The sequence below is a fragment of the Triticum aestivum genome, chromosome 5A (genome assembly GCF_018294505.1).
Source record: "Triticum aestivum cultivar Chinese Spring chromosome 5A, IWGSC CS RefSeq v2.1, whole genome shotgun sequence".
NCBI classification, from domain to species: Eukaryota; Viridiplantae; Streptophyta; class Magnoliopsida; order Poales; family Poaceae; genus Triticum; species Triticum aestivum.
Genome location: NC_057806.1, coordinates 709,876,425 through 709,892,847, shown reverse-complemented (window position 1 = coordinate 709,892,847; position 16,423 = coordinate 709,876,425). Strand labels below are relative to the sequence as shown.

Genomic DNA, 16,423 nt, shown 5'->3' with positions numbered 1-16,423 from the left:
TTTCCCTCTCTCTCCTTCCCCCCAAGTCCTAGTCCAACATGGAAAGGGGGGGAGTCCTACTCCCAGGAGGAGTAGGACTCCTCCTGGCGCGCCCCTTGCCTGGCCGCACCTCCTCCCCCTTGCTCCTTTATATACAGGGGCAGGGGGCACCCCAGACACAACAGTTGATCATTGATCTCTTAGCCGTGTGCGGTGCCCCCCTCCACCATAGTCCTTGATAATATTGTAGTGCTGCTTAGGCGAAGCCCTGCGACAGTAGAACATCAAGATCGTCACCACGCTATCGTGCTGACGGAACTCTTCCCCGACATTTTGTTGGATCGGAGTCCGGGGATTGTCATCGAGCTGAACGTGTGCTAAAACTCGGAGGTGCCGTAGTTTCGGTGCTTGATCAGTCGGGCCGTGAAGACGTATGACTACATCGACCGCGTTGTGCTAACGCTTCCGCTTTCGGTCTACGAGGGTACGTGGACAACACTCTCCCCTCTCGTTGCTATGCATCACCATGATCTTGCGTGTGCATAGAATTTTTTTTAAAATTACTACGTTCTCCAACACTATCGCCCTATGAAAACAGCACCCTTGGATCGGTTACCACCGAGCAAAAGGGGCAGGCGTGAACCAACGCCGAATTCTCGCATGCATAAAAGGGACCGGTACAATTCATGCACACACACACATGCTTGTATGTACACAAACACTCGCCACAGTCATTTGCTTGGAGATATACATCAGTTTCTTGATTTACTCACTTTTCAGATCGTCGTGGACCCGTGTAGTTAAGTATGTGCGACATGATCTTCCAACCCGTTTGCTTTTGCTCAAAAAGCTGGCATAAGATATATGAATCTACCCACGCCTCCTGGTGTGCATGGCTTTTTGCTTATCTTGTCAACTAAAAGGGTCCGTTTCATGCGCTAGCTGCCTTCCGCAAGGTTAGCCATTTAATATAGGAATAAGTATATTTTTCGTCCTCAAACTATTTTGAGAGTTTAGAAATCGCCCCTCAACTCCAAACCGGATAGTTTTCGTTGCTCAACTATCAAAACCGGATAGTTTTCGTCCCTCGTGCCGCTTCGGGCAGTTTTAGTACGCGGTCAACAGTAACTCCGTGAACAGTAAAATCGAAAAAAAACAAAACATATCAAAAAAAAAATCTGAAAATTTACAGCATCGAAGATACTCTGGTGCGCAAGACCCGTGCAAAATTTCGTAGTGTTTCGACATTCGAACAGCTCAAAGCAAACAAAAAACTGTAAATATATACGTCAGTGAACAGTAAATAAAAAAATAGCACACAAAATCAAAACAGTATGATTTTTTTGGCATCAAAGAGGCTTTGGTGTGCAACGTGCATGCAAATTTTCATGGTGTTTGGGCATTGTATGAACTCGTGGCAAAAAAACAAAATTTGGCTCAAATTTATTTTTTTGAAAAAGTGTGCTATTTTGTTTTTTTGGCTAGAGCTCCTCGTATGTCATTTGATCACAAATTTTTGCACGCATCTTACCTACCTAAGCATCTTTGAAGCCAAAAAGTTTCATAATTTTTTTTGCTATTTTTCTGAATTTACTATTCACCGACGTACATATTTACAGTTTTTTGCTTGTCACGAGCTGCTCGAATGTTGAAACACCACAGAATTTTGCACGGGTCTTGCGCACCAGAGTATCTTTGATGCTGTAAAATTTCGGAATTTTTTGATATTTTTTGCTATTCTTTCGATTTTACTGTTCACCGAGTTACTCTTTACCGCGTACTAAAACCGCCCGAAGCGGCACAAGGAACGAAAACTATTCAGTTTTGATAGTTGAGGGACGAAAACTATCCTGTTTGGAGTTGAGGGACGCTTTCTAAACTCTCGGAAGAGTTCGAGGACGAAAAATATACTTATCCCTTTAATATATCATTTTGTAGATCGATGATGATAAGATTGGTTTTAGGATACTATTTAAATGAAAACAAAAGTCTGGCAAGAAAATTATAATAGCTTCTCAGCCAAATACAGAAATGTATATTACATATAACAATCTCTACTTCACATTCCTTCTCCTTTTTTGGATCACCCTGCCACTTTTGGAAATGTGTGCTTGGGCCGAGGACTGTCACCCTGTCACTTTGCCAGCCAACAAAACTGTTGTACAAACCGTGGTGCGTGGTTCAGTTTGTCTATATGAGGAAGTACTAAGTGATCATTTAATATAGAGGAAATGAAAAAGAGGGAAGAGGAAAGACCAAATCTCAACACACAACGTGCGTCCTTGATGCCACCGCCCGAGCAAAATATATATGTAGGACAAATGTTTCCTACCACCCGGTGGTAGTTATTCTCCCGTAAGTTTTATATATTGTATGTAGTATTTGTCAGAACCGAGAGTGTGCACATCTAGTATGTAGTATACAAAACTATTTGGGTAGTATATATCCCACTATTTAGGTAGTATATAATAGTTTTCTGTTATATTACTTTATGCATGCAAATATGAAGGTAGTTTCAAAATACATAAAAAAAATTGCAGTCACATGCAACTTTTTCATATAGGTCACTTTGAGAAATCATAGATATAATATACATACATAGAATGATAAAGTGGCATATATACTACCACGTGATAGTATATGAGACATGTGGGTAACTACCACTGGATGGTATGATATATTTCCCATATATAATACATAAAACTTTTTACATAATTTTTAGAAAAATGTTAAACATGCATTTGAAAAAGGTTAATCATCTGTATGAACAATGTTTGTGACATTAAAAATATGAAAAGTGTTTAACAAAAATGTACGTGCCATTTTTAAAAGTGTTTATACAATGTACAATAGGTTCGCACAATTCAAAAAATGTATGATACATTTTTTTAAATATTCACTTTTCCAAAACTGTTTTGTGGCATTTAAAAAAATTGGGTAAAATGTAAAACAAATTTTTTGTGTAATGTCAAAATATGTTTCCAACGCTTAAAAAATGTACATGTCATTTTAAAGAAAAACTCTGGCAATTCAAAAAAATATGCCTGGTATTTGAAAATTTATTTATCCAATGTAAACTATTTTTTCCGTGGAGATAAAAGGGTTATTCCATTAAATGAAGTCCAGGACGTTTTTAAGAAATATTGAAGTGTTTCTAGAAAATGTCCGCGGAAAATTAAAACATATATGTACAATGTAAAAAAAAGTTTGTGTAGTAAAAAAACGATTATTTCCATTAAAACAATGTTAAATGTGTATTTCGTAAATGTCACTGCATATTCGAAATAGCGTTAATTTTATGTATATTTTAAATGTACATCATGTATTTTAAAAATGTGCAAAATGTATGAGAAAAATATTTCGGGTTTTCTCTAAAAATGTACATTCTGTACCCAGAAAAATGTATAAATCGGTCAAAAAGGAAAATCAATAAAAAACACAAACGACCAACAAAAAGAAGAGAAAAAAACTGAAGAAAACAAATGAAGAAACGAAGAAAACCAACGAAAATACAACAAGCAAATGAAAAAAAAATGGACTGATCGATCGCTATGAGCCATAGCGGCGCTAAATGGGCCTGCCTCCTAATGAGTCGCATGTAGACATCTCGTATTAGGAATCGGTACGGGTGACAAATAAGTGGGGAGCTCTCGCTTGTAGCAAGGCCGAGGATCATCTCTCCTAGAACCCCTTACATGGCCCGGCCTAGCGAGCAAGCGCGAGGCTCCTGTGAGCCAACGCTTTTATTTATTTTATTTTGATTTTTCCACAATATATTCTTATTTCGGTAGGTTTATTTTAATTAAAAAATGTTCATTGATTTGGTAAAAATTTTGAATCTGAAATTTAATGAATTTAAAAATAATCATAAATTGTTTACGAAGTTAATTTTTTCAGCGAATTTCAAAAATGTTCATAAATGTTTCAATAAATAACAATTAGTAAAAGTGTCTATGAACTTATTTTTTCCGAATTTTAAAAAATGATTTTAGATTTTAAAAAAGTAATCAAGGATTTAATAAATGTTCACTAATTTCAGAAATGCTCCTTAATTTTCAAAATGTTACCAAAATTGAAGATATATTTATGAATCAAAAATCGGTTAGGAATTTTAAAATAATATTCACAATTTTATTCATGGTATTAAAAAATTGTTTTGGAATTTGAACATTCACAAATATAATATCATGCTGGAATTTAAAAAATATTTATGAACTGCAAATATTTTCATGAATTAAAGAATAGTAAAAAAATGAAAATAAATAAGGAAATGAATAAAAATATAAAATAATTAAAAGGGGACAAATGTAAGAAAAACTGAAAAGTAGGGAATGCAGAAAATGAAAGAACAAAAAACCTGGTCTAAAAGCTTCCCAAAACCAGAGACATTTGGGCCGGCCTGCTAGCGAACGCAAGTAGGGGACCACTTGGTACTACTAGCAGGGTGACACATATCATTTGGGGAAATGCTCTAGCTCAACCGACTGATGTTTCTGCTCACATCGATCCCCTTTTTGGTCGTCGGGTCTAACTTTGATCAAGTGGCTTGGGTGTAACCTATACCATAGTACTTTCTGCAAATTGGTGTGTGTTTCAGCAGGCCGGACCACAGCCGCCCCTCTGTTGCAGACCAACCACGTGCGACGGAGGTTGGATTCTGCGGTGGCGTCCTCGCAACGCGGCGACGACCACAGCCACTTTCCGTCGGCGAGCACATTGGATCTCACAGCAGTTGTCGCGGGCTGACGAACGACACGGCTGGTTGAAGTGGTTGCGGCATCGGAGGTGAATGAGGCACAGGTCTAGGCGTCGAATTTCACCAGACTCCGTCGGATCCGAGCAAGGCGAGATTTATAGAATCTGAGGAGGCGGCGCCTGCTGACGGAGGGAGGAAGCCTGTCATAGCGGCGCTCGGGGATGGCCAGAACGGAGAACTTGGGACGGCAGTGTGCACGAGTTTTTGTGGTGGTGTCGCCAGCGGCGCTAGCATTGCTCGTGCGGCTCTCACTTCAAACACAAGCGGTGGAAAGACGGTGGACTGGCCGCGATGGCATGCCTGAGAAAACGATTTGACCGGAGATTTTTTTTTCTGTTTTGCAACAAAAGGGATGTTGCAATTGCAACAAGCCTCTCGTTGCAAAAGGGCCCTATTCAGCCTCAAAACAAAAAATCTCGAAAAAATAATCATACAAGAAAACCTCTTTTACACAAAATACTGCAACTCCACTCTTTTTGCAAAGGTCATTACCGTGTCCATCCAATGATCGGAGAGGCGATCAATTTTTTTCAGTTATAGCATTTTTCAGGGGAACAAAAATAGTTGGAAAGATCCTTAAAACGTCGTACGTAGTTGTAGGATTATTGTGCGCTTGTAACAGGCTAGTATAGGTAAGGGGGCTCGTGCAGTCACGTCGATGTATTTTTTTAGGGGAAATATTTGCTATTTATTCCTAGTTCATGACTAGATGAGACGTAACCTCCGAGCTAACACAATCCAGACGGACATGTAGCCAAGTTTTACATAACGTGTTTATGCAACCTTTCCTAGCTAATATATGTGCGACTTTGTTTCGCCCAACGCCGCCCCCAAGCAACCCTAAACTCTTGAAATCTTTCGCCTCTTCAACTAGTTGCACATTAGTAGAGAGGTCCTTTCGCTCGCTTCTCACCACTGCCTGAGAATCCGTCTCTAAGATAAGATTATGTATGTTCATCTCTTGAGCTAGGAGGATCGCCCGTCGACACGTCAGCAGTTCCACCGTCTCCAGATCAAAGATGTGTGGGAAAAAATTGAATTAATGTTGCGGAATTGCTTGCTATGGTCGGATTAGCCAGCGGCAAGATGCCGATATACTTTAGGCTAACATTAGGGCCGGCCGTTCGGCCCAAATTTCGGCTGATCGCGCACTAGCCGTCGGATTGGCCCCTTCCTAGCCATTGGATGTAGCCCCGAATTGGTCTTCTTCCACCTCGTTAGGTAAAACACGTCGTACATCCCCTCCTTTCTCTCCACTGCTCATGGCCGCCGATCCTCAGCATGAGAACCGCCTCGCCTTCCTGTTGCAGCACCGCCGCGTGCTCAGCCGCACTGCCAACTTGTCGCCTCTCACCGCACGGCAGTCGGAATTGCAGCACGGCTGCCTGTGAAGATTCAGCTTCTGCCGTTTTGCATCTCTTCATTGGTTGGTTCCAACATGTGGGTGTCGTGATTGCAGCAACTCTGCCGTCGCCGCCTCTGCTCGTCGCCGATGGCAACTTCCACCACCATGTTCAGCAAAAAAAACTTGATAACAAAAACAGGATTTCGCTGGTGGTAGCAACAAACAAAAATTGTTCCAGCAAAAAAACGTGACGGTTCCAGCGAAAACGCGCCGCCACAGATGGTTGCAGACAAAAAAATTCCCATCGGATCCAGCAATTTTTTACCTGTTGTAGCACAACAAAAAAACTATAGGAGAAAAACAACTCGCCAGTCGTTCGGTTCCAGCACTGGTTGTGCGTGGATGCAACTTTTTCGCCAACCGATTAGAGCAAACAAACTGGATGGTTGCCACACCCGAGGCTGCTGTCTCCACTGTCAACGGCTGTTGGTTGCAGCTTTTGGCCGGCCCGGTTCCACCAAAAATAACTCACCGTAGCAACACTGAATGTAACCATCTCCATCACCGGTGTTTGCTGGTTGCTAGCGCCGGTGGATTGGTGTCGGTCGCAACACCAATGCCGGATCTAGGAATTCAACAATGGGTGTTCAAAAAAAATTCACCCTAATATAGAAGCCAATTGGTTCATGGGAATACAAGCACAAATTGTTCAAAATACCAACAATATCTGAAAAGATAAAAATTTACAAAATAGAGAAGATTTTTTTCTCTTTTTCACAATTTTAGAGTTGGATGGGGACCATTCTCCTCCCCGGGGTTGGCGACTGCTGCGGTCGCCGCAACGCTCAGCCCAACCCTCTGAGTATCACATTCCCGTTGCTCCTCCCCACCGGTGGCCACGGACACGGCACTGCGGGGCTTGCCCATATCCTCCGCAGAAACATGGGGGCTCCGGCCCGGCTGCCTCCCTTGCCTGACCGTGGCTCACCATTGGTAGAGGGTCACGTTGCCGCCTTGTCCGTGGTGTTGAATCGTGTGCATGCATGTATATTATTTCTTGTGTAACTCAACATAAGACTTTCTTGACACTGACTGTCATAGACTCTAAAAATGTCTTATAAAAAGTTACAAAGGCAATAGATTATTATTTCTGATGTTTGTTGTACTGCCATGATTGAAGATGAATAGATCGAAAGTTTTTCGTAAAATAAAAAACAAAACAAAACAAAGGCAACATATTATTCCATTGGAATTGTAACAGCTGCACCCTATTCTTATTTATTAGCTAGCTCTCCCACATCTCCTAGTTCCACTCAGCTACTCCCTCCGTTCTGAATTACTTGTCTTGGATTTGTCTAGATACAGAGATATCTAGCACTAAAATGAGTCTAGATACATCCGTATCTGGACAAATCCAAGACAAGTAATTCGGAACGGAGGGAGTAATAGCTTATTGTAGAGATTAGTTGAGCACCGAGAGTTGCTCATCCTGTGTATATGTACACCACTGATTGCAAATGGAACTGATCGTGTTGTATCTCCAACTCTTTTCCAATCTCTACACGTGTCTCTCTCACTCTATACATGCGAGGAAGAAAAGTTGGATGCGTGAGTCTCTTTCTCTCGTCCCGTACGAGCTTGCGTGGAGAACTAGGGGCTGCTCCTGAAGACATGAACTGGGCCTATTGGGCTTATATATGCCTATTTACGATTTTTGGGCCAAAAAATTTGGGTCCCCATGGTGGATCCGCCCCTGCGCAACACCACCATGGTGCATGAGATCAAAATTCATTGTAATAGCTTTACTTCTTGTTTTTTCATCCATGAGCGTAGGAACCATAATTATGAGGCTCATAATCTCACCAAGTTTGCTTGTAATCTAGATGTAGGTAGACATGTTTGGTTGGGAATTCCTCACGACCCAAACCGTGTACCTATGACATTTGCTGATAATTAATAAAGTTTGGCGAGTTCTCAAAAAAAAAGCTGCTGCCTCACTTGTCTAAAAAAAAAGCTGCTGCCTCACAACTCGTCGCAGGCGTCCGACGATGCTGCTGGGTGAGGAGCACGTCGCCAGCGACCTCAGCATAGATCAAGGGTGAGATCGGGGCGGCAGCAACGACACGGCCCTCTCTCGCACGGGTGGGAAGGGGTGGGGGCAGTAGGAGAAAAAGATATTGTGGTGCGAGCAGAGAAAGATGGTTAAGGGAAAAGGCAAAGCTGTGAGGGTGGGCCTTAAACTGCACGTGGCAGCATGGGCGGGGCCAGCGCACGGTGCGACCGGTACAAAACTTAGCCGGTCGCCTGGCGTAAAACGTTTCCTTGTGCTTTATCCTACCAGTTTTGCTAAGTCTCAGTTGGACCGAGACTTCATTATGTCTGAGTCGATGCCATATTTCTTTGATCTTGCATTGAGATTCGTACAATCTTTTTTTTTCTTTCTTCTTCATATGTACTAAGTATGTCTTGACCGTGAGTTGGTGAAGTCTGAGTCGACTGAGACCTAACCACACCCTTATCCTACACACCCACATCGATCATACGTAGCCATACAGGGTGGGCTCTGATTAATTAAGCAGAGACATGGCTCCTAATAACAGCGGAATTAGGGAGGGGGCCGTGCCGTAGCTAGTCGCCAACCAACAGCGAGCGCCACCGCACCATAAAGCGGCGGAGCTAGGCCAACACGTACAGCTCCGATTCGCTGGCCGTCGAGCGTCGCTGTCGCCGGCCACCGCACGCACGCACAACAAAGTAAACTGCTTACGCTGATTTCTTATGTATTTTTTTGCGAGGACGCTGATTAATTCAGCTGATGATGCTCTTCGTTCCTAATTAAACTGGCCGGCTGAGACAGTCCCGGCCGGCCCCCGGTTCATAGCTGAGATTCTCTCACGTCTCACGTATACAACGCACGTAGAGATGTACCGACGTTTTCCCTGGGTGTTTAATTATCTTAATGATGTGTTGGACTGGTCAATTTGTTTAGGGGATACGGCAATCATGTTCATGGATGTGGGAATATATTTGGTCACTTTGGAGAAAGCGAGGAGAGCAGCACAGCTGGGCAATGATCCTGGCCACGCCAGGGGGCATGCACTAGCTAAGCCATAAGGCATACAGTATATACTAGTACGTATATGCTTGTTAATTCCAGAGCCAACTAGCTGGAGTATATATCATGAAAAAGTTGACAGATGGTGCTGCATTGTTAGTTTGGTGCAACTAGCACTAACTAACTACTACCTGGCTGGCTAAATATCCTAGTATAAGAACTAATCATGTGTCGATGATTCTCGCGAGGAAAGGTACGTAATCTGGTAGACGAAAAAGGTTGCAATCACTAACGATGCATCCATCATGAAATGTGTCCAGTGTACGTATGGTATCCTAGTCCTAGTCCTAGTCCTAGTCCTAGTCCTAGTAGGAGCATCAATGGTGGAGGGGAGGGGGGCCATGCTGCGTCCCTCGCTAGCTATATGCTGCTGCCTCAATTATTTTGCTTCCTTCACCAGCACACGCAAAACTTGGAGAAAAGTTTTTGCATCGCCGAACAGTGAGCAGCCAGGACGAATGAACAGCACGGCTAGCTGTACGTGTCCGTGTGTGACACGAATATTGTTGCTCGGCGAACCCAGCCTGGAACAGCCGGTCCGTCACTTGATGCTACACTTAGTAATTAATTAGCCAACCCACCATATATTGATTATGATACTATAACGGTAGCTAGCTAGCTGCCTCTCTCAAGTCTCAACCCATCTCTCCGGCCGTCTACCTTCTTCTCTCTCTATATCTCTCCCCCCGCAGATCATATATAGCCGGCCGATCCATCAGCTGAAGAAGAGAACATCTTCCTCCTTACCATACCACCACCCAAACTGCTTAAGCTAGCAGCTGCTACCGCTAGTGAGATCTCCATCGCCGAGGCCTTTTCTTGCTCGAATCCAACTCCAAGCTAGCAAGCAACAGAGCAGATGGCGGCTGAGGAGGCCAACAAGGTGGAGGTGGAGACCACCACGGCCACCAAGGACATCGCCGAGGAGAAGGCCATCGTGCCCGTGCCCGTGCCCGACAACTCCAAGGCCATCGTCGCCGTCGTCAAGGGTACGTACCCAACTATTGTTTCTACCAGCAAGTAGGAGGAGCTCATCTCCCGGCTGGCAAGGGCCCCTGTCTGTCTGTCCATCTCCATGCCTAGCTGTACCAGCCGGACTAGTGCTAGTATATTATTGTCCTTGCCATATGCTTTTTCTTAATTAGAATCCTCTTGTCATATGCTTTTCTTAGTTCATACTGTGAAATTAGAAGTGAGCCAGTTTCAACTAAAATTCATACTGTGAAATAAAAATAAAAATTGATCGACAGGCTCTTGGTAGATGATTGGATAGACGGGGAGTAATTATCTATTGTTTTATCTTCGTCTCACAACTTCTCATGGTTGTATATACCATATGATTTGTCCTCATCTTACCTGTTCATATGGTTTTATTTGGTCAATGTTTACTAGTTCCTCTCATTTAATTTACACTTCCCATAAGGATTTTTAAACACAATTTCCCGTTTTTCCAGCAATGAATTTAAAGCAGAGCAAATTAATGATTCCTCAAAGAGGAAGCAATATGTCGTCGGTACAAAATTTGCCCCTTTGTATTAATTATTAAGCACTGTGACGAATAACAACCTAATAAGTAGTCACAGTGGTTCCACACTAAGCACTCCAAGCCATCATTTGCAAACAACTTATAATAATTTGCTGAAAATTCTTGACATCTCTCTTCCTTTTCCCCAGATGCTGAAGGTACAAGAGGTTCATCTGAAAGAGGTAAAAAAGAAGAACAAAATAATCCATTACTCACTTTACCCTGCTGACAAGTCTTCGACTCATGCTTAATGTGCACAATTCCATTTTGTCCTTCTTCAGATGCTTATCTCACCAAGATTATGTCTGAGAAGAGGACGACGCTGATCAACGCCTGGGAGGAGAGCGAGAAGGCGAGAGCCGAGAACAGGTGATTAATCATGGCACCCAACTGTCTGTTGCTTAAAAGTAACAAGAATCACCAGTACTATCAGTACACTATGATTGAGATGGCACATCACCTTTGGCTAGATTTAATGAGCTATCTTACAATGCACTCAATGCGTACCACTCATGTCTGCTACGAGAGCTGATGCTCCACACGCACCAACATATTGTACCATCACACGCTAGTAATTTGGAAAGCAGATAAATAGTAAAAGTGCCTCTTTAGACAAATGCCAAAACTATTTTACTAGCATTTACCATATTTTAACTATAGCACTAAACGGAAAGACAATGAGATAAACTTTTGTGAGACTACTAAACAAGTAAGAAAAAACCTTGTCATATTGTTTTTTATGATAATTTTGGAGCAAAAATAAAATATATTCGTGGATAATTTAAAACAAGCACTTCGCATATATGCCCTTCAACAAGTATGTGTTTTTTTTCATTCGGGGCCATTCATTATTGTTTTAATTAGTCGGATTCAAAAAATTGTTGCAGTTCAGATAATTATTGCCGGGAGGGGGGGTCTTGCTTTACCGCAAAACCATTTTCGGGGGAACCTTAAAATGAATTTGCGGAGGGGGGGTGGGGCTATTTTGAGGATCTGCTAGATATGCTCTAAGGCACTGCAGGCGGTAGAAAAAACAAGCACCTTTTATGGGCTACGTAACAAATGCACTTGCCCCGAGGACTGTCACCCTATCACTTTCCCAGTCTACAAAATTGTTGCACAAACCGTGGTGCCTGGTTCAGTTTGTCTATATGAGTAAGTACTAAGTGATCATCTAATATAGAGGAAATGAAAAGGAGGGAAGAGGAAAGACCAAATCCCAACACACAACATGCGTCCTTGATGCCACCGCCTGAGCAAAAAAGAAAATATGACAAATGTTTCCTACACACCAACATATTGTACCATCTGCCGCTAACTTTTTCAATGATATATCAGGGCGGCCAAGAATCTGTCCTTCATCACTTCATGGGAGCATGCCAAGGAAGCCGAGATGGAGGCCGAGCTGAAAAAGATCGAGGTAGGCAACCAGGATGACAAAGTTCCTATCTGTCACTGTAATCTGCACTAAATCTAGCAGCTCACTAACGGTCACTATTTATCATGGCAGGAGCAACTGGAGAAGAAGAAAGCAGCATACAAGGAGAAGCTGAAGAACAAGCTCGCGATGCTCCACAAGTCGGCTGAGGAGAAGAGAGCCATGGCGGAGGCGAAGCGAGGTGAGGAGATAATCATGGCGGAGGAGATGGCCGCCAAGTACCGTGCCAAAGGCGAGGCTCCGACGAAGCTCTTTGGGCTCCTGAAAGCATGATGACTGTGAATCGAGCATGGTATCAACACTCTCGATCTGCAGAGCGTACATATGTTGGGATTGTTACTTACAGGTTTCCTGCATAACTTGCTAGTGGTGTGTGTGTGTACATGATGGTGTTCTGGAAACCATTGGTGTGTGTGTGAGTTTTGCTGTTGGGAGGTTTGGTATCTGGTTAAATTTGTAAGGGAATTGTGTATAAGCGTAGGAGTGCAGGCCTGATGGATTGATACATTTATTCTTTTGATGTAAGTTTTGTTCGTCGAAGCATCTATTAATGTGTAGTATTTAATAAATACAGTTTTATTTGCCCCATTTCTTTGTTGAAACTAGAGATGATACCCCGCGTGTTGCTGGAATTGGACGTACTTATATTATGAGAATTGACAGTTTGAAACTTTAATATTTGGATTACCAATATGAGAACTGAAACTAAAGCATAAATAAAAAATATTATTTTAATTATTACATAGCTGTAAAATATGAATATGAGTAGCATGCATGGTCATATTAAGGTGGGTCTTTTCCCATGCATAGTGCCATGTAAGTGTGAAATAGTTGCATGTTGAAAGAATTGGACTTAGTGGAGCAGGCATGATAGCATGATGAGTTGGCATATACATGTTAAGTTAATTAAGTTAGTGGGAGATCAGCTATTTAGGTGTATAGGATTTGAAAGGAAGCGGAAGAGATATCTGATCTCAAATGTGTGTGTTCCGGATGACACTTCCCGGCCCATCCAGCCCAGATGGCCGCCTCCCCTCGCCGGCATAGACATCTTCTGACGATTGAATGCTCACGCGTTTATCCACCCCCTGCCATTCAGTAGTTTATCTTCTGTAGTAACTTGACGTGTGAATTGTCTTCATTGCTCGTAGTTGTGTTGTTTTGCCTTCCTATCTATTTGTTCTGAGATGTTATCTTTCGCTGTTCTGTTTTTGTTTAGCTTATTTTACCGCTGTTGAGTACTGAAAGATTTGATTTTTTTTTTGAAAGAAATTTTGAATCCGCCATTCACCACCCCCTCTGATCGATATACTCTCGGACCTACACTGAAGCTTGAACTGATTGTAAGCTTGGGGAGATAGAGGAGTGTGAAAATATTGAGCTGGATCATCAGCATTAATCCAGGAGGCCACAGACTTGAGATCACTTTTTGCAAAGGAATGAAGCTCTGCGAATTTGGTCATGGACACCAAAGGCTGCTCTCGCTAGTAGGAAAAAACCTAGTAGCGCGTCCGAAAACATCGTTACTGACACAGAGGGGAGACGCCAATAGTATGACGCTAGTGATAACCGTTACTACCGGTGTGGGCTACTGACGCCACAAAAGCGACCACTTTAGCAGCGCTCCGACTCGACGCTGGTGGTAACGTATACACCGGCGGTTGATATAAGGACCCGCCACAATGGGCAGCCTACTGTTGTGGCGTTGATCACGCCAACGCTGCTGGTAACATTTACCATGCTTCCTGCATATTTCGAATCCCGGTCCAGTTTCTTGTTAATGTTGCCATAGTAGCATGAAACAATAGCACTTTGGACATGAACGACATTCGTAATGCATATATCACATTATGTTGCATTTGCATTAACAATTAACATGCATCTTTCATATATATCAAGTCAACGAACATTCAAATTTACACATCGATACCGCAAGTCAATGAACATTCAAATTAATTAACATGTTTCTAACTTCTGCCTCACTCTGAACTAAAGACCCAGCCGCCGTCGCGAAGTATGTTGAACTCCATTGATGCATATGCTTTGGTTGATGCTCTTATTTGATAATTTTGTCCTTCTTCGTCTCTGGAGAGCTGTAGAACATTCCGCCTGCCCGACCACATCTTTGTTAATGATATTAACCACCATGTTTTGAAGACGCGCACATTCTCTCACAAAGTTTTGTTTCCCTTTCTTGAGCTCTGTGGCCCACATGGCCAAGGATGCATGATATCACTCAATAGTGATTTTGTGCGTACATACTCATCCATCAGTGACATGACATAGTAGCCTTACAAGTTAGTGTTGACCTCATGTAGTTCTTCCTTGCAACAAAAGCTTGTGTGGAACATGAATTCCTCATAAGTTCTGTGGGTTCCTCGGGAGCGATAACAGGATCGAAGAGCATCATTCAGAACGGACTTCAGTGCAGTCCAGTTCTTATTAGGGTGTCTCTTTGAATCAAAGAAATAACATCTGCCTTGGAGCGACAACATCAAGATTAATATCCAATGGCTGTCGTTGCGCGAAGAATTGAACAATATTACTCGGCTAAGATTATGCATGAGATGAACATCAAGATTATGTATATCTATGTGTGTACAAGCATAAAGTATTGTGAATGACTTACTCGGCTAAGTAGGGCACTAGTATGTTTGGCTCCAACTTGCTCACATGCATGTGATAAGGATCAAGGATGGCGACATTAGACTTCTCCAGTATAGCCTGTGAGGCTTCATACAAAGCCCAGAACCAAACAAATGACGAGTATATTCCACGGATGTGAAAAGTATTGTTGTGGACTCCCTCAAAGCGAAGATATATTTTGTTTGCGGGGTAATGTTCGACGAAATGATGCCCCTCTTTCACCTTAACCGTGTAATAATCATCTGCTCTTTCCGTTACAATTTTTAACACGTGCTGCTGTAGTAGCCTTAGTTCGATGAAGAACTACTTCAACTCTCTATCCGAAACCATGGGCACATCATGAATATGTGTGCCACCCACTAGGAAGGAATATGCGCCCACAAGGCTGTTCGTTTGGTGCCTTTCCGGCTTCCAGTTTCTTCGGTCTCTCTCTTCTTATTGCCATCCGGATTAGCCACCGCATGTGCTATCATCCCTTACTGCCATTGTATTGGCAGGGTGATTCGTGTTTGGGTGCATGTGGCCTAACTAGAGTAAACACAGAAATAATAATAACTTGACAAAAATATTCGGCATGACGTCTACTAAAAAAAGGACATATTGAGTGCCAGAAATTTGACAAAACAGAAATGAATCAACGCTTCGGTAGATATCATGCCAAAGAAGAGTTGTTTGTACATTTCCAAGTTTGCAAACAGAGTTAGCCTTGTATTCCTGGAGCAGTTTTGGCTGGCTCTTCAACCAACTGGAGCCTACCATTTTATTATGCTGTAAGTTCACAGAATAATAAGTTTCCCAGATCAAAGAGACCCATGGTAATGCTTCTCTGTTCAAAAATTTATGTATGTTTTTCATCATGAGAGCTTTGTTATGGATAGCTACATCTAGAATGCCAAGTCCTCCTTGATTCTTAGCTTTGCAAACCTTTTCCCAAGCTATTAAGGCAGGCCCTGCAATTTGTTGTCCAAAATTTCTCCACAAGAAATTCCTTAGGTATTTGTTTATCTGGCTTACAATAGAAACAGGCAGAGCAAGAGTGCTCATGAAGAAGATAGGCAAAGCAGCAAAGACTGACTTAATTAGCAGTAATCTACCATCATAGCTGAGCATTGTTGAGCAACCAGAGAGTCTTCTTTCAATTTGCTGGCATATACTATGTGTGAAGTCTTCAACTTTCAGTCTATTAGCACTGAGGGGTAGACCCAAGTAAGTGAAAGGGGAGTTTCCTTTTCTTGCATCTAAGCGTCTGAAGCAGCTGAGACAAGTCATCTTCTTGAACATTGATAGGAAACAGAATAGATTTGTGATAATTTATTTTTAGACCAGTTGCATCATTAATTCATTCATTATCTTGCCTTTTCATATGAGAATCGTCGATCGATGATTAGTTTTGGATATTTAGCTAGGTAGTTTAGTGCTAATATATAGGAACAATACTAAGAATATACCAGACTATTAGTTGTCTAGCAAATTGGAGCTAACAAAAGGATAAGCCTAGATAGCTAGAGCATGCCCTGGAGCATTAGTTGTTCTTCTCGCATCTCGCATCCCCCCCCCCCTCCGTTTACCAACACAAATGATTGTCGTATCCCTAAACAAATTGACCACTCAAATAGCTT

The 16,423-nt window shown here is 42.3% G+C and overlaps 1 protein-coding gene across 1 annotated transcript; it reads left to right on the top strand.

The window, feature by feature from the left end:
- Window positions 1-9,811: 9,811 nt before the first annotated feature.
- On the top strand, window positions 9,812-12,746 carry LOC123106196 (remorin). The gene is made up of 5 exons (XM_044528421.1): window positions 9,812-10,184; window positions 10,870-10,902; window positions 11,002-11,089; window positions 12,059-12,140; window positions 12,231-12,746. Exons 1-5 carry the CDS (start codon window positions 10,055-10,057, stop codon window positions 12,429-12,431), a joined length of 534 nt encoding a protein of 177 aa, XP_044384356.1. The 5' UTR covers window positions 9,812-10,054; the 3' UTR covers window positions 12,432-12,746.
- Window positions 12,747-16,423: the final 3,677 nt, after the last annotated feature.